This window comes from Rousettus aegyptiacus, unplaced genomic scaffold (genome assembly GCF_014176215.1).
Source record: "Rousettus aegyptiacus isolate mRouAeg1 unplaced genomic scaffold, mRouAeg1.p scaffold_m13_p_1, whole genome shotgun sequence".
NCBI classification, from domain to species: Eukaryota; Metazoa; Chordata; class Mammalia; order Chiroptera; family Pteropodidae; genus Rousettus; species Rousettus aegyptiacus.
In genome coordinates, this window is record NW_023416284.1 from 180,867,175 (window position 1) to 180,880,732 (window position 13,558).

The 13,558-nt window shown below is 53.1% G+C and overlaps 1 protein-coding gene across 1 annotated transcript in view; it reads left to right on the top strand.

The window, feature by feature from the left end:
* IGF2R (insulin like growth factor 2 receptor) overlaps window positions 1–13,558 on the top strand; it is a 96,183-nt gene that overhangs the window by 62,800 nt on the left and 19,825 nt on the right. The window contains exons 23-31 of the mRNA XM_016152752.2: window positions 1,722–1,892; window positions 2,445–2,591; window positions 2,673–2,848; window positions 4,700–4,787; window positions 5,361–5,576; window positions 6,283–6,413; window positions 6,667–6,764; window positions 11,789–11,925; window positions 12,997–13,187. Of these exons, the coding sequence (XP_016008238.2) occupies window positions 1,722–1,892; window positions 2,445–2,591; window positions 2,673–2,848; window positions 4,700–4,787; window positions 5,361–5,576; window positions 6,283–6,413; window positions 6,667–6,764; window positions 11,789–11,925; window positions 12,997–13,187 (1,355 nt within the window). The remainder of the gene's footprint in view (window positions 1–1,721; window positions 1,893–2,444; window positions 2,592–2,672; window positions 2,849–4,699; window positions 4,788–5,360; window positions 5,577–6,282; window positions 6,414–6,666; window positions 6,765–11,788; window positions 11,926–12,996; window positions 13,188–13,558) is intronic.

Consider the following 13,558-nt stretch of genomic DNA (forward strand, 5'->3'; position numbering starts at 1 on the left):
CTTCCTGTGCGGGCGCGCCGGGTGCCCCGCGCTTCCCGTGCGGGCGCGCCGGGTGCCCGTCAGCCGGCCGCGGCTCACGCAGCCCTGCGCCTCCCGCCCTCGTCGGTGCTCCGGCCCTGCCGAGCCTCCTCCTCACTTCAGGTGACGGCGGCCCTGCCCCGTGCCCTGGCCAGAGCCAGTAGCCCATCGGTGGGCAGAGCCAAGGCTGGGATCCAGGTCTCGTGATTCCGATCCTGGCTCTGCCAGTTAGCGCGTTTCTGTTCTGCGGGTGAGGACGGTGCAGCCCGCGAGGCGCAGTGACTCGCCCAGGGCCGCACAGCCAGTGAGCAGCAGGGCTGAGATTCGAATCCGCCTCTGTCTGGCTTGTGACCCGTGTGCTGCCCCCCCACCGTGCACCGTGGTGCTCCCCGGTGGGGGCGTCGCGTGGCGCGGCGGCTCAAAGTCTGAACGCCGTCTCAGCCGGCATCAGTGAGCACTGGGCGGCGGCTCTGCTTTCCTGGATTCCTGGCCGTCTGCCGTCGCCAGTTCTGTGTTTGCGCATCACGCCTTGGGCGGTAGATGCCGAGCACTCAGCACACGCGGAGGAGAACTGGCAGGACAGCAAACGGGTGACTTCAGGAGTTAAGACTTGGGAACCGTCTTAACCTCAGGGACAGAAAACATGGGTCTGGGGGCTGCTGGGAGCTCTCTGAAGGCTCGTCCTTCAGAAAAGGAATTAGGCTTGGTCTGCATCATTCGTTGGGGAGGATTCGGGCCAAAGATGGAAGTTAGAGGGAGAAGTTTTAGTTGGTTAAAGGAGAACCTCGTGGAGCCGGGCGGTGGTGGCCCTTCGCGTTGCAGATGGAACATGCGTTTGGCTCTTGGCCATCGCGTGGCCCGCTCGGTCACCTCAGTGCCCAGAAACGACGCGCTTCACTCTTCTTTAAAGATTCTTTTGCTCTCCAGTTTCAGAGCGCAGCTTTAAAATGCGATGGATCAGGCACTTATGTATGATTCCCTCCTGCCCTCATTTGGAAAATGACCCTCTGTCTCTTCCAGGGTTAGGGTCGTGGTCACGTGGCTACCCCCGCTAACCCCGGGTTTGAATCCAGGCTTCTGCACTCCCGGGGCTCGGCTCACCTTGCTGTGTGGCCTTAGGCTCGTTCCTTAACCTCTCTTGGCATCGGTGTGCTCCTTGATTCAGTGGGCATGGTGGCGACACCGGCCGCCTCCGGAGTGCCGCGGGAGGTGGTGTGTTGGTGGCTGGGCCGTGTCACGCTCCGCCCCCGCCACCTCTGCGTTTCTCCTGCCCGTGGCTGCTGCTGCCCCCGTCGTGCCGCTTCTCGCCCCCCGTCTGCCGTCGCCCGCGGGGCCCCGGACCGGAGCGCGAGCTCCGCGCAGGGCACGGTTTTCTTTCTTTCACGCCCGTGTGTGGTAGGAACTTGGCAAATGTTCTGCTCACACGGGTAAAGGGCAGTTACGTAGCTTCTGACATTCAGGCGGGTAGACGGACGTTGCACTTGCGCGTTTCCTGGGATGAGAGAGCGGCAGGACGTCAGGGGCACAGCGCGAACGCACCGTTGCGTGGGGCGCCGTCGCAGGGCCCGTGGCCGTGCTCTGCGGCTCGGGGCAGGCCCCGCGGCCCCACCGTTCAGCGGGCGGCCGTGTTCGCCGGGAGCGGGGCGCTGGGCCTGCCCTGTGCCCGCTGCCGTATCTCACAGTCAGGCCTTCTTGTTCCCCAGGGGCCAGCGACGCCTTCATCATCCGATTCGTTTGCAATGATGACGTTTACCCAGGAAACGCCAAGTTCCTGCATCAAGACATTGACTCTGGCTTGGGGATCCGGAACACTTTCTTTGAATTGGAAACTGCGTTGGCCTGCGTGCCTTCTCCAGTGGATTGCCAAGTCACAGGTAAGAGTGTGTGTGTGTGTGTGTGGGGGGCGCGTGTGTGCTTTATTAACAGGTAAGAGTGTGTGTGTGGGGGGGTGTGCTTTATTACAGGCAGTGTGCCATTTGTGTTACACGTTTTCTTTGACGCCCAGAGCTGTAATGTTTCTCTTGAGAATCTGGGTCTACAATGAATGGTTTTAAACTATGTTCTGGGATCAGAAGCTCCTTAAGAATGGAGAAGAAAACTTGGGGGAAAAAAAGCAAATATACCATCAGAGCTTCTTACTTGGGGAAGTAAAAGTAAAGCTGGGTAGGGGGTGCCGAACAGTGTCCCTGGGACCCCTCGTTGTCTGCATGTCGGCCTGCACCTGCTCATCGATGGGACGTCATCGCGAACGGCAGTTTTGATTTTGAGGGTCAGAGCCGGAGTAAGTTTCAGCGAAGCCCCTTGGCCTCCTGTGGGTCTCGTTTCTCAGTGTGAACGCCACATTGGTGCGTCGCCGGTCCTCAGCCGGGGCTGACAGGCGGTGCTCCGGAGTTACTGAGACACATCCACACGTCTGCTTGTTTCAGACTCCGCGGGGAACGAGTACGACCTGAGTGGCCTGAGCAAGGTCAGGAAGCCTTGGACCGCTGTGGACACCTCGGCCGATGGGCAGAGGAGAACTTTCTACCTGAGCGTGTGCAGTCCCCTTCCTTACTATATTCCCGGGTGCCATGGTGAGTTGAGAGCGTTGGAACCAAGTTCCACCTGCCTTCCCTCCCATCCCCCCGCCCTGAACAACTACCCCGCTCTTCCAGGCAGCGCAGTGGGGTCTTGCCTGGTGTCCGAAGAGAAGAGCTGGAACCTGGGCGTGGTGCAGATTAGTCCTCAAGCTGCAGAGAACGGGTCCTTGAGCATCGTCTATGTCAACGGCGACAAGTGTGAGAACCAGCGCTTCTCCACCAGGATCACCCTCGAGTGCGCTCACACAGCGGTGCGTGTGCGGCAAGCAAGGCGTGCCCCGCCCGTCGCTTCCCACGCCTCCAGTGCCGGAGCCTTCTGTCTGACTCCAAGTGTCCCTGTGTTTTCGTGGGCTTTAGGCCATCAGTAGGATTTGACTGGAATTTATTATTTTCCCCCAGGTCTTGCATGGTTAGGAAGTGCTGTATATTTTACTCATGGAGGTTAAAAGTTGGATATTAATTGTGGGTGTCAATTGACTGATTTTAAAAAATTTTATTTTATTTTACTATTAGTTTCAAGTGTGCGGTCCGTCGGTTAGACATTTACGTAGTTTATGAAGCGACGCCCCTGATTGCTCACCACCCCCCGGCCCTCCACCCAGCCGTTACATCACTGCTGACTGCGTCCCCTGTGCCGCGCGCCCCAGCCCCGGGAGCCTCTCTCAACTGCTGATTTGTACTTAACCCTTCACCCCTTTCTCCCAGCCCCCCAACCCCCCTCCCCTCTGGCCGTCACCACGTCGTCCTCCATATTTGTGACTCTGTTTTTGATTAGTTTGTTCTTTTTGTTCCTTAGCTTGCACATATAAGTGAAATCATATGGTATTTATCTTTCTCTGAATTATTTCACTCAGCATAATAATCCTTAGGTCCATCCATGTCGTTACAAGTGGTAGGATTTCATTTTTTTGATGGATGAGTAATATTCCATTGTATGTATGAATCGTAACTTCTTTATCTTATCTTCTGTTGATGGGCATTTAAGTTGCTTTCAAATCTTGATTATTGTAAACTGTGCTGCCGTGAACATAGGGGTACGTAGATCTTTATGAATTATTGTTTTGGTTTTCTTTGGTTAAATACTCAAAAGTGTAATTTCTAGGTCAAAAGGTAGATCCATGTTTAATTTTTTGAGAAACCTCCAGACTTTTCCATAGCGGCTGAACCAATTTGCTATCCCACCAACAGTGTATGAAGGTTCCCTTTTCTCCGCATCCTTGCCAACACTTGTTCTTTGGTTTATTGATGACAGCCATTCTGAAAGATGTGAGGCGATATCTCATTGTGGTTTTAATTTGTATTTCTCTGATGATTAGTGGCCTTGAGCATCTTTTCATATTGTCTATTGGCCATCTGTATTTCTTCTTTGGAGAAGTCTCTCTTCAGGTCTTCTGCCCATTTTTTAATTGGATTTTTTTTTTTTTTTTATTGTTGAGTTGGATGAGTTCTTTATAGATTTTTGGATATTAACCCCTTGTCAGATGTATCATAATCAGATCTCTTTTCTCATTTAACAGGTTGTCTTTTTTGTTTTATTGATGGTTTCCTTTGCTGTACAAAAACTTTTTAGTTCGATGTAGTCCCATTTGTTTATTTTTTCTTTTGTTTCCCTTGCCTGAAGACATGTATTTGAAAGAAATTACTGTTAGTAATATCAGAGTTTACCACCTATGTTTTCTTCTAGAAGTTTTATGGTCCCTGGTTTTACATTTAAGTCTTTAATCCATTTTGAGTCTGTTCTTGTATATGGTGTAAGAAGGTGCTCCAGGTTTTTTCGTTTGTTTGTTTGTTTTGCATGTATATCTGTTCGGTTTTCCCAGCACCATTTATTGAAGAGTCTGTCCTTACCCAATTGTGTATTCTTGCCTCCTTTGTCAGTGAGCATATAGGCTCTCTATTCTGTTCCATTGATCATTGTTCCTATTTTTATGCCAGTACCATGCTGTTTTGATTATGATAGCCTTGTAGTATAGTTTAATATCAGATAGTGTGGTCTCTCCAACGTTGGTCTTCTTTTTCGAGGTTGCTGTGGCCATTCGGGGTTGATTTTTTTTTTTTTTTAAATAAATGAAAACAAAGTCACCTGTTGGTTTCTCTTATAGGGATCGCCAATGTTTCAGCTTCTAGATGGCTGTGAGTACGTGTTTGTCTGGAGGACGGTGGAAGCCTGTCCAGTTGTCAGAGCAGAAGGTAAGGCCCAGGGCCCAGCTCGTGAATGGCTGTGAGTGTGTGAAGTGGCAGGCACCCTACCTAGCACCTTAGACGTGAAACCCCATCGTGATGGCCACATGCGTGACCATGAAACGCTCTTTAACGAATGGGGTTGTTATTATTTTTTTTTAATACTGTCCAGGGAATTATGTTTTTCAGTTCCCGTTGACATGCAGTGTTACGTTTCAGACGTTAGCGTAGGGATTCGACGCCCCTGCGTTGACTCCACTGCGTTGCTAAGTTCACCAGTGACGTCTCCCGCATGCCACCCGAACCGACGGGGTCATTGGCTTTCCGCACGTGAACACTTGGCCGTGGGGCTTTATTTCGTTAGATTAAGCAGATCTTCATCCTGTGACCTAGGCTTTTCTAGAATGCCATTTGCCCGGCAATTCGTATTACATTTATATGTATGAACAGAGTGGGCTAATGTGGACATGCCTAATGCCTGTTCTTAAGATAGTACTTGCTTGACTGAAAATTGTGCACCTCTTTGCCCGAGAGTGTGACTGTGTGTGGCCGCAATGGCCCGTCACGTGCGTGTTTTCAAAGGGGACAACTGCGAGGTGAAGGACCCGCGGCACGGCAACCTGTACGACCTGAAGCCGCTGAGCCTGAACGACACCGTCGTGCGGGCCGGCGAGTACATCTACTACTTCCGGGTCTGCGGGCAGCTGTCCTCGGATGTCTGCCCCACCAACGACAAGTCCCGGGTGATCTCGTCCTGTCAGGAAAAGCGGGGGCCGCAGGGATTCCAGAGAGTGGCAGGTACCACGCCTTCCCTACTGCTTTGGCTGCAAAACAGCGGGCTCCGCGGGTCAGGCGGCGCGCGGAAGCGTGCGTCCGGCTCGAGCGGGAGGGGCGGCCGCTGCGTCCTCACGGAGCTGGCTTCATCGTGTGATTTCCGACGGTCTTGGCCAGAACACACAGCGACGAATGTTGCCAGCGCTTATAGCAACACCAGCCCTCGGTTCCAAGGTCCTGTTTCTTTGCTTTATTGCAACATTGGGACACACCGAACTAGCCGAGGTAGTACTTTCTAGAATTGGGTCAGAGAGGCACATCTAGTGAAGGGTTTGACGCCGAACCTCACAGGGCGGGCCGTTGGTCACCACACTGTCTCCTTAGTTGGGCAAGTGATAATGAGTTCATGGACCTTTAAAAAAGAAGGCGAAGTCGCTGGCGTGGTGAGTGTGTGGCCAGCCCTTTGGGGGCCACGAGGCGGACGTGGCTCTTGGCTCACGACTGCGTGCCGTCCTCCCTGTGGTCCGTCGGCAGCGTTGCCGCCTTGGGCGAGAGCAGCCTGGCTCCGTCCTTCCTGCGTGTAACGTGGCGGGGAGTGAGTGGTGCGTGCCTGGCGTACTCGGCCGTCCCTTTGTTCAGGGCGCGTGATGTAACATGTCCGTCGCGATAAGCATGGTGTCCTGGGGACTTCCCGAGTCGATCCTTGTTTAATTAGCTGCTTCTTGAACAGGTCTCTTGACTCAGAAGCTGACTTACGAGAACGGCTTGTTGAAAATGAACTACACCGGGGGTGACACCTGCCACAAGGTGTACCAGCGCTCCACAACCATCTTTTTCTACTGCGACCGCAGCACCCAGAAGGTGAGGGCCCGGGGCCCACGGCCCGGTGTCCGCGGCGAGGCAGGCCCGCATCGCCCCGCTGCCCCCGCGCTTATAAAATGAGGCCACGCGTGGGTCTCCTCAAGCCTCCATACCTCGGTTAAGTACGTTATTTGCAGGAAGTGTGTTGGAACCTTAATCGGTTTGCATAGATTATGATGAACATAATCGCCCTTACTAGTTTCGCCCTCGAGACTCGCCGTGTAAACTAACGTGTCTCTGATAACCTCTCCAGCCCGTGTTTCTCAAGGAGACGTCGGATTGCTCCTACTTGTTCGAGTGGCGAACACAGTATGCCTGCCCACCCTTCAACCTGACCGAGTGTTCCTTCCAGTAAGTCGTGCCTGTGTTCATGCGTTCGGACTCGGTGACGCCGGACGCCGGACAGGATTTTGCTTTAATGGTGGGTGGTTTGGAGGACGGGGAAGGCTGGTCAGGCGATCTCCGTGGGTCTTACTTCCTTCATGGTAAAGCGAGGGGCCGGGCTGGGTTCACTCTAGGGTCCTTCCCCACTGAGGGTCTGGTTATTTTGCATTAAGGTGCATAAAGGGACGTGATTGGCGCTGAAGCCCAACACCTGGCGTGATTCACAGGTGTAAGTGGAATGGGGTGACTAGGAGGATGTCGCCTGGCCTCTGCTCCTTTCTTGGACGCTGCTTGTCCAGGGACACAATGCTGAAGAGAGGGTTGTGGCACAGATGCACAGGTCAGGCTGTCAGCACGCGGGAGGTGACACCCGGCCATCAGCTTCTCGGTGGCTGTCAGTGGCTCTTCATCTCTCTGTGCCTGCGGCTCAGATATGCTCCTGGCACTGTGTGCCGGGCTCCTCGTGGGGTTCGGCTAGGGCTTCAGTGTGTACGTGTTCCGACAGTCGACTTCACAACAGTTACGAAGTGCACGTCTTGGATCTCATCCCTGGAGGTTTTGGTTTCGCGGGTCTGCTGTTCTAATATTTGAGGGGCATGCAGGCAGTTCTGCTGTGTGAGGACCCACCCCAAGAAGAATTGCAGGGTTCCAGCATTCCTGGGGGAGGATTCAGTCATTTCCATATTTCCTTCCAGTCTTTATCTTGTTGTGTTACCTCCTTGTATTTAGGTGAAGTAATAATTTTTGGAGTTTTTTAGTAATATATGGATGTGGCCTACATCTAGTAATCTGTGTTTAGCAACTGTAAATCATAATTCAAGTTTAATAATATTAAGTTTTTCAGTTTAACATTTCATAAGCATTTTCATGAGAAACAAATTTATCTATCATTCTTAGTGAATGTGAACTATTCTCCCGAGCGGCTAGCCCTGATTTACTCAGCCATTTGAGGCTATCTTCAAAGATTTGAGGCTATCTTCAAAGATTTGAGACTTTCTGATGTTTGTGTACAAGAAGTATTATCTTGCTATTCTTTGTATATAAAGCTTTTTTCCTCCCAAAATATTTTTGCTGTTTTTAAAGTAGAATTAATTACATCAAAAGGAAATTGAATGATTAGTTAAGATTAAAGTTTATACATGCATATCGTAATAAATTCACAAGAACGAAGATGTACATAACGAAGTCAGCTTCTGCCACTCCCGTCCTCACTCCCGTCCTCACTCGGCCTCCCTCCGCTTTTACCCTATCTTCTTAGTTCTTTCTGGAGCCTTCCATGACTCTGAATGATACTGATGCCCATTCGTCAGCCTCAAATGGCATCAGACTCTGTCTTAAAAGATGAGACGTGTAAGTCATGTGCGCTGGTCTCCTCTGTCCAGCCCACCCCACCTCACTTTTATTAGTTCTGTTTTTATTTCGTCTGTTGGGTACCTTCAGAACGTTAGACGCTCTGAGCTCTGTTTCTTGTTGCATCTCTTCTAGCCAGTGGCTGTTCATTTCCTGCCGAGATGAGGGCTTCAGATGCTGCCGCCCCTTCTGCTCCCCCCCCCTCCCCCTCCCCCTCCCCCTCCGCTTTTCCTCTCCGCCGTCACCTTCATGTCACACCGTCACTGGCACATTGTCAGGGTTGAGAACATGTATGTGATGTTTAATCACACTAATGGTCTTCCCTACTTTATTCGTAGGGTGATTCTAAAGCATTAAAAACTAATACACGGCATTAATGACATTAGATAAACATCATTTACTGCAGCATTAAAAACTAATACACAGCATTAATAACAGTAGGTAAACATCATTTACTGCAAAATCGTATGGTGTGATTGGACTGCAGAGAATGGCAGAATCCCGTGCCCTTTCGGAAGGAAAATAGGCTCAGTGCTGAGGCCAGAAGATCCTCATTCCTTCTGTTTCAAAAGTTGCTCCAAAGGATCAGGCCACACGTTAGCTTCCTTCGCACTTGGAACATAGGCACCCCGGTAGCTTCGTAATCTCGGCGTCTTGCGCCTTCACTCGTACTGTTGACGGAATAATGTGCGTTCCCTCGAACGCAAGAGGCGGGCTCTCCGTGATGCCACGTGCCATCCTGAGGGAGGCTCGGGCTCCCAGCTGGCTCTGGGATTTTCCGTTCTTTTCCATTCTGTTAGAGTACGTGCTCACACACGCGAAAGGTGGGGTGGGAGGGAGCCCGTGGCTTTTCTGAAAATGGCACAGTTTTGCTCTCAGATCTGATTAGCTGAGTGCAGGATTACAGATTTTCCCTCCATTTTGAAGGCATCGCCTTGTTTTCTACAGGCACTTTGTGCGGCTGGTGAAAAGTTTGTTGCTGATCTTCTGTCTCTGTTTTTTTACGCCATTCTGGAATGTGTTTTCTACTGACCGTCCTTTGGAAATTTTTATTTCTATTGAGTTCTGACCACTGAGGATACTAACTATAACTTTTTTACTTTCTTTTTTTAAACCTTCCCATTTATTCCCTGAATTATGATTTATTTTCTTTTAACAGTTGCCTTAGATACGTATCCCTGATTTAACAAAAACGAAAGGCAGCCAGGCCAGCACCTCCACCCCCCTTAGCAGCAGAACAGCGTCGGCACCGAGCCCCCCGCCCAGCTCCACGGCGCGGGGGCCGGTGTCCCACCTCTCACTGGCTGTCCGTCACTCAAAGAGGCCGTCGTCGTGGTTTTGAAAAAATAACCATTGGTTCTTTGACTGTAACCGTTTCTTTCTATAAAAAGAAAGAAAAGAGATCTATCACTTTCTTTGGCTTACTCTTCCTTTTTGCATCTTACCCCTTCCTTTTGATCTAATTCTCCTTCTTCTTGAAGCCCTTTGTCCAGCGTAGTGCCGCGCACAGTGCTGGTTGCCAGCTCTTCGCCCTGGTCCGTGACGGGATGAGGTGCTTGCACCAGACTGTGAATCAGCCATGTCCCCCTCCCACTGGACAGCGCAGGGGCCAGTGTTTGGATTCCGCATGCCATCGCCGGCGGATCCCAGGGTGCAGACCACGCTCTTGAGCAACACTGCCCAGCGGTTCTGACAGGAGAGCCTGCGGGATCTCCATCTTGGTGTTTATTTGAAAGGGCTTAACTTTATCTCCCTAGCCGAGTACAGAATTTTAGATTGATAGTGTTGTTTGTTTGGTTTTCTTCTCCAGTCAGCACTTCAGACTTCTCGTGTAGACCGGCGCGGCTGGAGCGCCTGCTCTCCGCCGTTTTTCGTGCCGTTGTAGATAAGCTATCTTTTCTGTGTGTGTTTTTCTTGTGTTTGTTCCTTCTCAGTATGGCGGGTTCCTGTGTGGTGTCACTGTTTTGTTGCTTGGAAGCTGGTGCTTTCTAAAACTAAAGATGCATGTCTCGCTGATTTTGGAACATTTGCAGCTAGTGTGTCTTTGAACGTTGCCTCTAACCTAGTCTGTTCCTCTCCGTTGGAACTTCTGTTAATCGTATCTTAGTCCCCACACTCTGTCCACATGTCTTTTAATACCTTTCTCATCTGTTTCTGTACTATATTCTATTTCCTTAGAGATATTTTCCAATTTTCTGATTCTCTTATCAGCTGATTTTAATTTGCCCTTTTGGCTGTGTGTCCTTTTGTGACAGTTTCCGTTCCTTCTCTTCTGGCTCTGCGAACACCTGCACTTCTCACAGGACCAGTTACCGCCGGCTCTGCCCTTCGCTCCCTTCTCTCTCGCATCCCGCTTAGGATCCATTACGCTCCGTCGGTCCTCGGGATCTCCGGAGCGCTCTGTTCCGGAAGCCGTGCGCCACACCCTGGCCCGGGCTGTGTTCTCGTGCCCGCATCACGCAGTGGCCTCTCAGGTGGCCTTCCTGCTCCTGCCCCTGCCACACGTTGCCCTAGTCCACCACGACGGTCAGAACAGCCCTGTTAAAACGTGTGTGACCACGCCACCCTCCTGCCGGCCCCCCGATGCAGTGCGGTGATTCTCCTGCCTCATTGGGGACTGTGAGCCGAAGTTCTCGCTGTGTGCCGATCTCCACGCGACGTGACCCTGTGTTGTTTCTACCTCCTCCCCTGCCGTTCCGCCCCCTCCCTTTGCCAGCCACAGGGGGCTCCTCACTTTTTCTCGAACGCGCCGGGCTCGCTGTGCCGTAGGCCCTTTGCTCTTGCCGCTTCCCCCACCCGGCTTCCTTCACTGGGTCCCCAGCTGACTGGCGATTTTGTTCCAGAGGTCACCTTCCCAGTGAGGCCGTTTCTAAAACCTCAACTCTTTCTCCCCCGCCCCCACACTTCACCTCTCTTTTCTCTGCCTTTTTTCTCTTCAGCTCTAATTACCGCCTGACACGACTTGTCCCGTTTATCGTCTCTTTCTTGCACTGTGATGCCTGTGAACTTTATGAGATAGGTGGCTTTTATTTGTTTTGTCCAGTGCGATGTCCCAGCTTAACACGCATGTGTCCGAGGGAGCAAACGTGCACGTTCTCCTCCGCCGGGCTCTGGCCTGAGGGAGCGGCGTCTGCGACCGTCCCTCTGCCCTCCCGTGCGGGACGTGGTGCCTCGTGGAGGCCGCGTCAGCACTGCGCCCGGGGCGGGGTGGCTCTCAGAGACTGTCTGCGCCTGGGACCGTGTAGCGAGGAAGCCCCCAGCCCAAGCACAGGGGTCAGCGCCAGCCCATTTTAACGTCAGGGGCCGTTGGCGGCCTCGGGTGTGCGCGGCAGGCGGCCTGCGCCGAGGACGCTCCGGCGTCGGAGCTCGGCTCGCGTCGTCTCGCCGGCCCGGGCGCGGCGAGCACGCACTCTCCAGCTCTCCAGGCTTGGCGCTGGGCGTTTGTTGTCGTCTCATGGCTTCCTGAACTCAGGCCGCTGCTGGTTCCTCCTGGAGCGGGGAGCAGTCCAGCCCACAGTTCGCTTCCGGGGAGCGTCTGAGTCCCGGGGTGTGGGGCCGGCTGTGTCTCCTCCCGGAGCCTTTGCAGGTGCCACATGCTCAGAGTGCAGCGGAGCCTGACTGCCACGTTCTCTTCCCTGCAGAGATGAGGCCGGCAACAACTACGACCTCTCGTCCCTGTCAAGGTACAGTGACAACTGGGAAGCCGTCACCGGGACGGGGTCCACCGAGCACTACCTCATCAACGTCTGCAAGTCTCTGTCTCCACATCCCGGCGCGGGTGAGGGGGCTCTTGGAGGGCTGATGGCTTGGTCAGCGTATGGGGGAAGGTGGGGTAGGAACGGATTGCTTCGAAGGCGCCTTCCTCTCTGTGACACAAGCGGTTTGGGCAACAAGCGACCTGAGGAATTGTGTAAGGGTCTTAACGACCAGTTCCCGGGGTGGTCCAGGGTAAGTCAGTGCCGAAGCCTCTGCTGGGAGCATTGCAGTCTTCTCTCAACACGCGGAGGTAGAGGTGGGCAGGAATGATCGTGGTGGCAGGTACTTACTCTTCGCAGGACAGGAGATGCCAGGGCATGAAATGGACACAGCGTGTGTCCACCGTTTATTGAGAGCAATGTGGGTGGGCGGTCCTTTAACGATGCAAGAGCCAGCTCAGCCGAACCTTACTGCCAGCGGCGAGAATGGAAGTCACTCGTACACGTGGGACTGGAAGCAGTCCACAGTGACCCGGGTGCCCACCGCAGTCTCCGAAGGTGCAACTTGTCCTGTTTCCTTGAAGTTTTATACAGCTCCACCCACATCTCGTGTGGTTCAACTCAAAGAGGGCACCAGCACATTTCACCTGCAGAGAGTGGTTTTCATTCTCTGCGTGGCTCGAGGCTTGGGCCCCCTTCCCTTTGGTCTGTGCTGGACAGGCTGGTGACACCGTGGTCTTAGCCCATGGATACGTCTGTGCCTGGGGCAGGTGGCACAGATATTTTTGGGCCTGGGATATCAGTAGAGTTCTTGGTGACTGCTTGTTTAAAGATAGCACACAAATGTATGCCATTTAAAATGTTCCTTTAGCTTTATGAATTTTAGCTTCATTATTTTTGGGGTTCAGAAATAATTCAAGCTGTTAGGCCTTGGATTCTCCCAGCATCCCATTGCCTACCCCAAATCCATCTCTGGTCAAGCATCATTTAAATGGGAACTCACATGGTATCACTGTCGTCCGATTACATAAAAGGAAGAGATCGTTTTGGAGCGACCGTGAAGTCAGACATGCAGCATGTCTGGCTTCACTTGCCAGAGTTCGGTTCTGGACGGGAAGGTGACCGAAGGTGACTTGTTTCTGGTCGTGTTGCAGAGCCGTGTTCCCCGGAAGCAGCCGTGTGTCTGCTGGGTGGCCCCAAGCCTGTGAATCTGGGCAGGGTGCGGGACAGTCCCCAGTGGGTAGATGGCGTAGCTGTCCTGACGTATGTCGATGGCGACTTGTGTCCAGACCAGATTCGGAAAAAATCGACCACCATCCGACTCACCTGCAGCGAGAACCAAGTTGTGAGTGACGTGGCTTCCTCTGCCCTGGCGCTGCCGCTCTGGGGACAGCGGGGTGCGAGCCGGGGGGCGCAGGGCACAGCCGTGCTCGTCGGCGGCTGGGAGGGCGGCTGGGAAGGCGGCTCCCCGGTCCTGGAGGACCGCCCTCCGGCCCCGAGACGCCTGGCCTGGCTGCCGTGGCTCTGGGACCCGCTGGTTCTCTGGCGTGGGACTCGAGTTTGCAAAAGCTGCAGAGGAACTGGCCTTTGTCTCCATGGAGGCTGCTTGGGAAAAGCTGGCCCTCGGATGGGCCTGGCTCACGGGCAGCCCCCTTCCCACCAGTGCGGCCTGCTGGCTGATTTTGCCACCGTAACTGTCCACTGTCAGTAGCACGA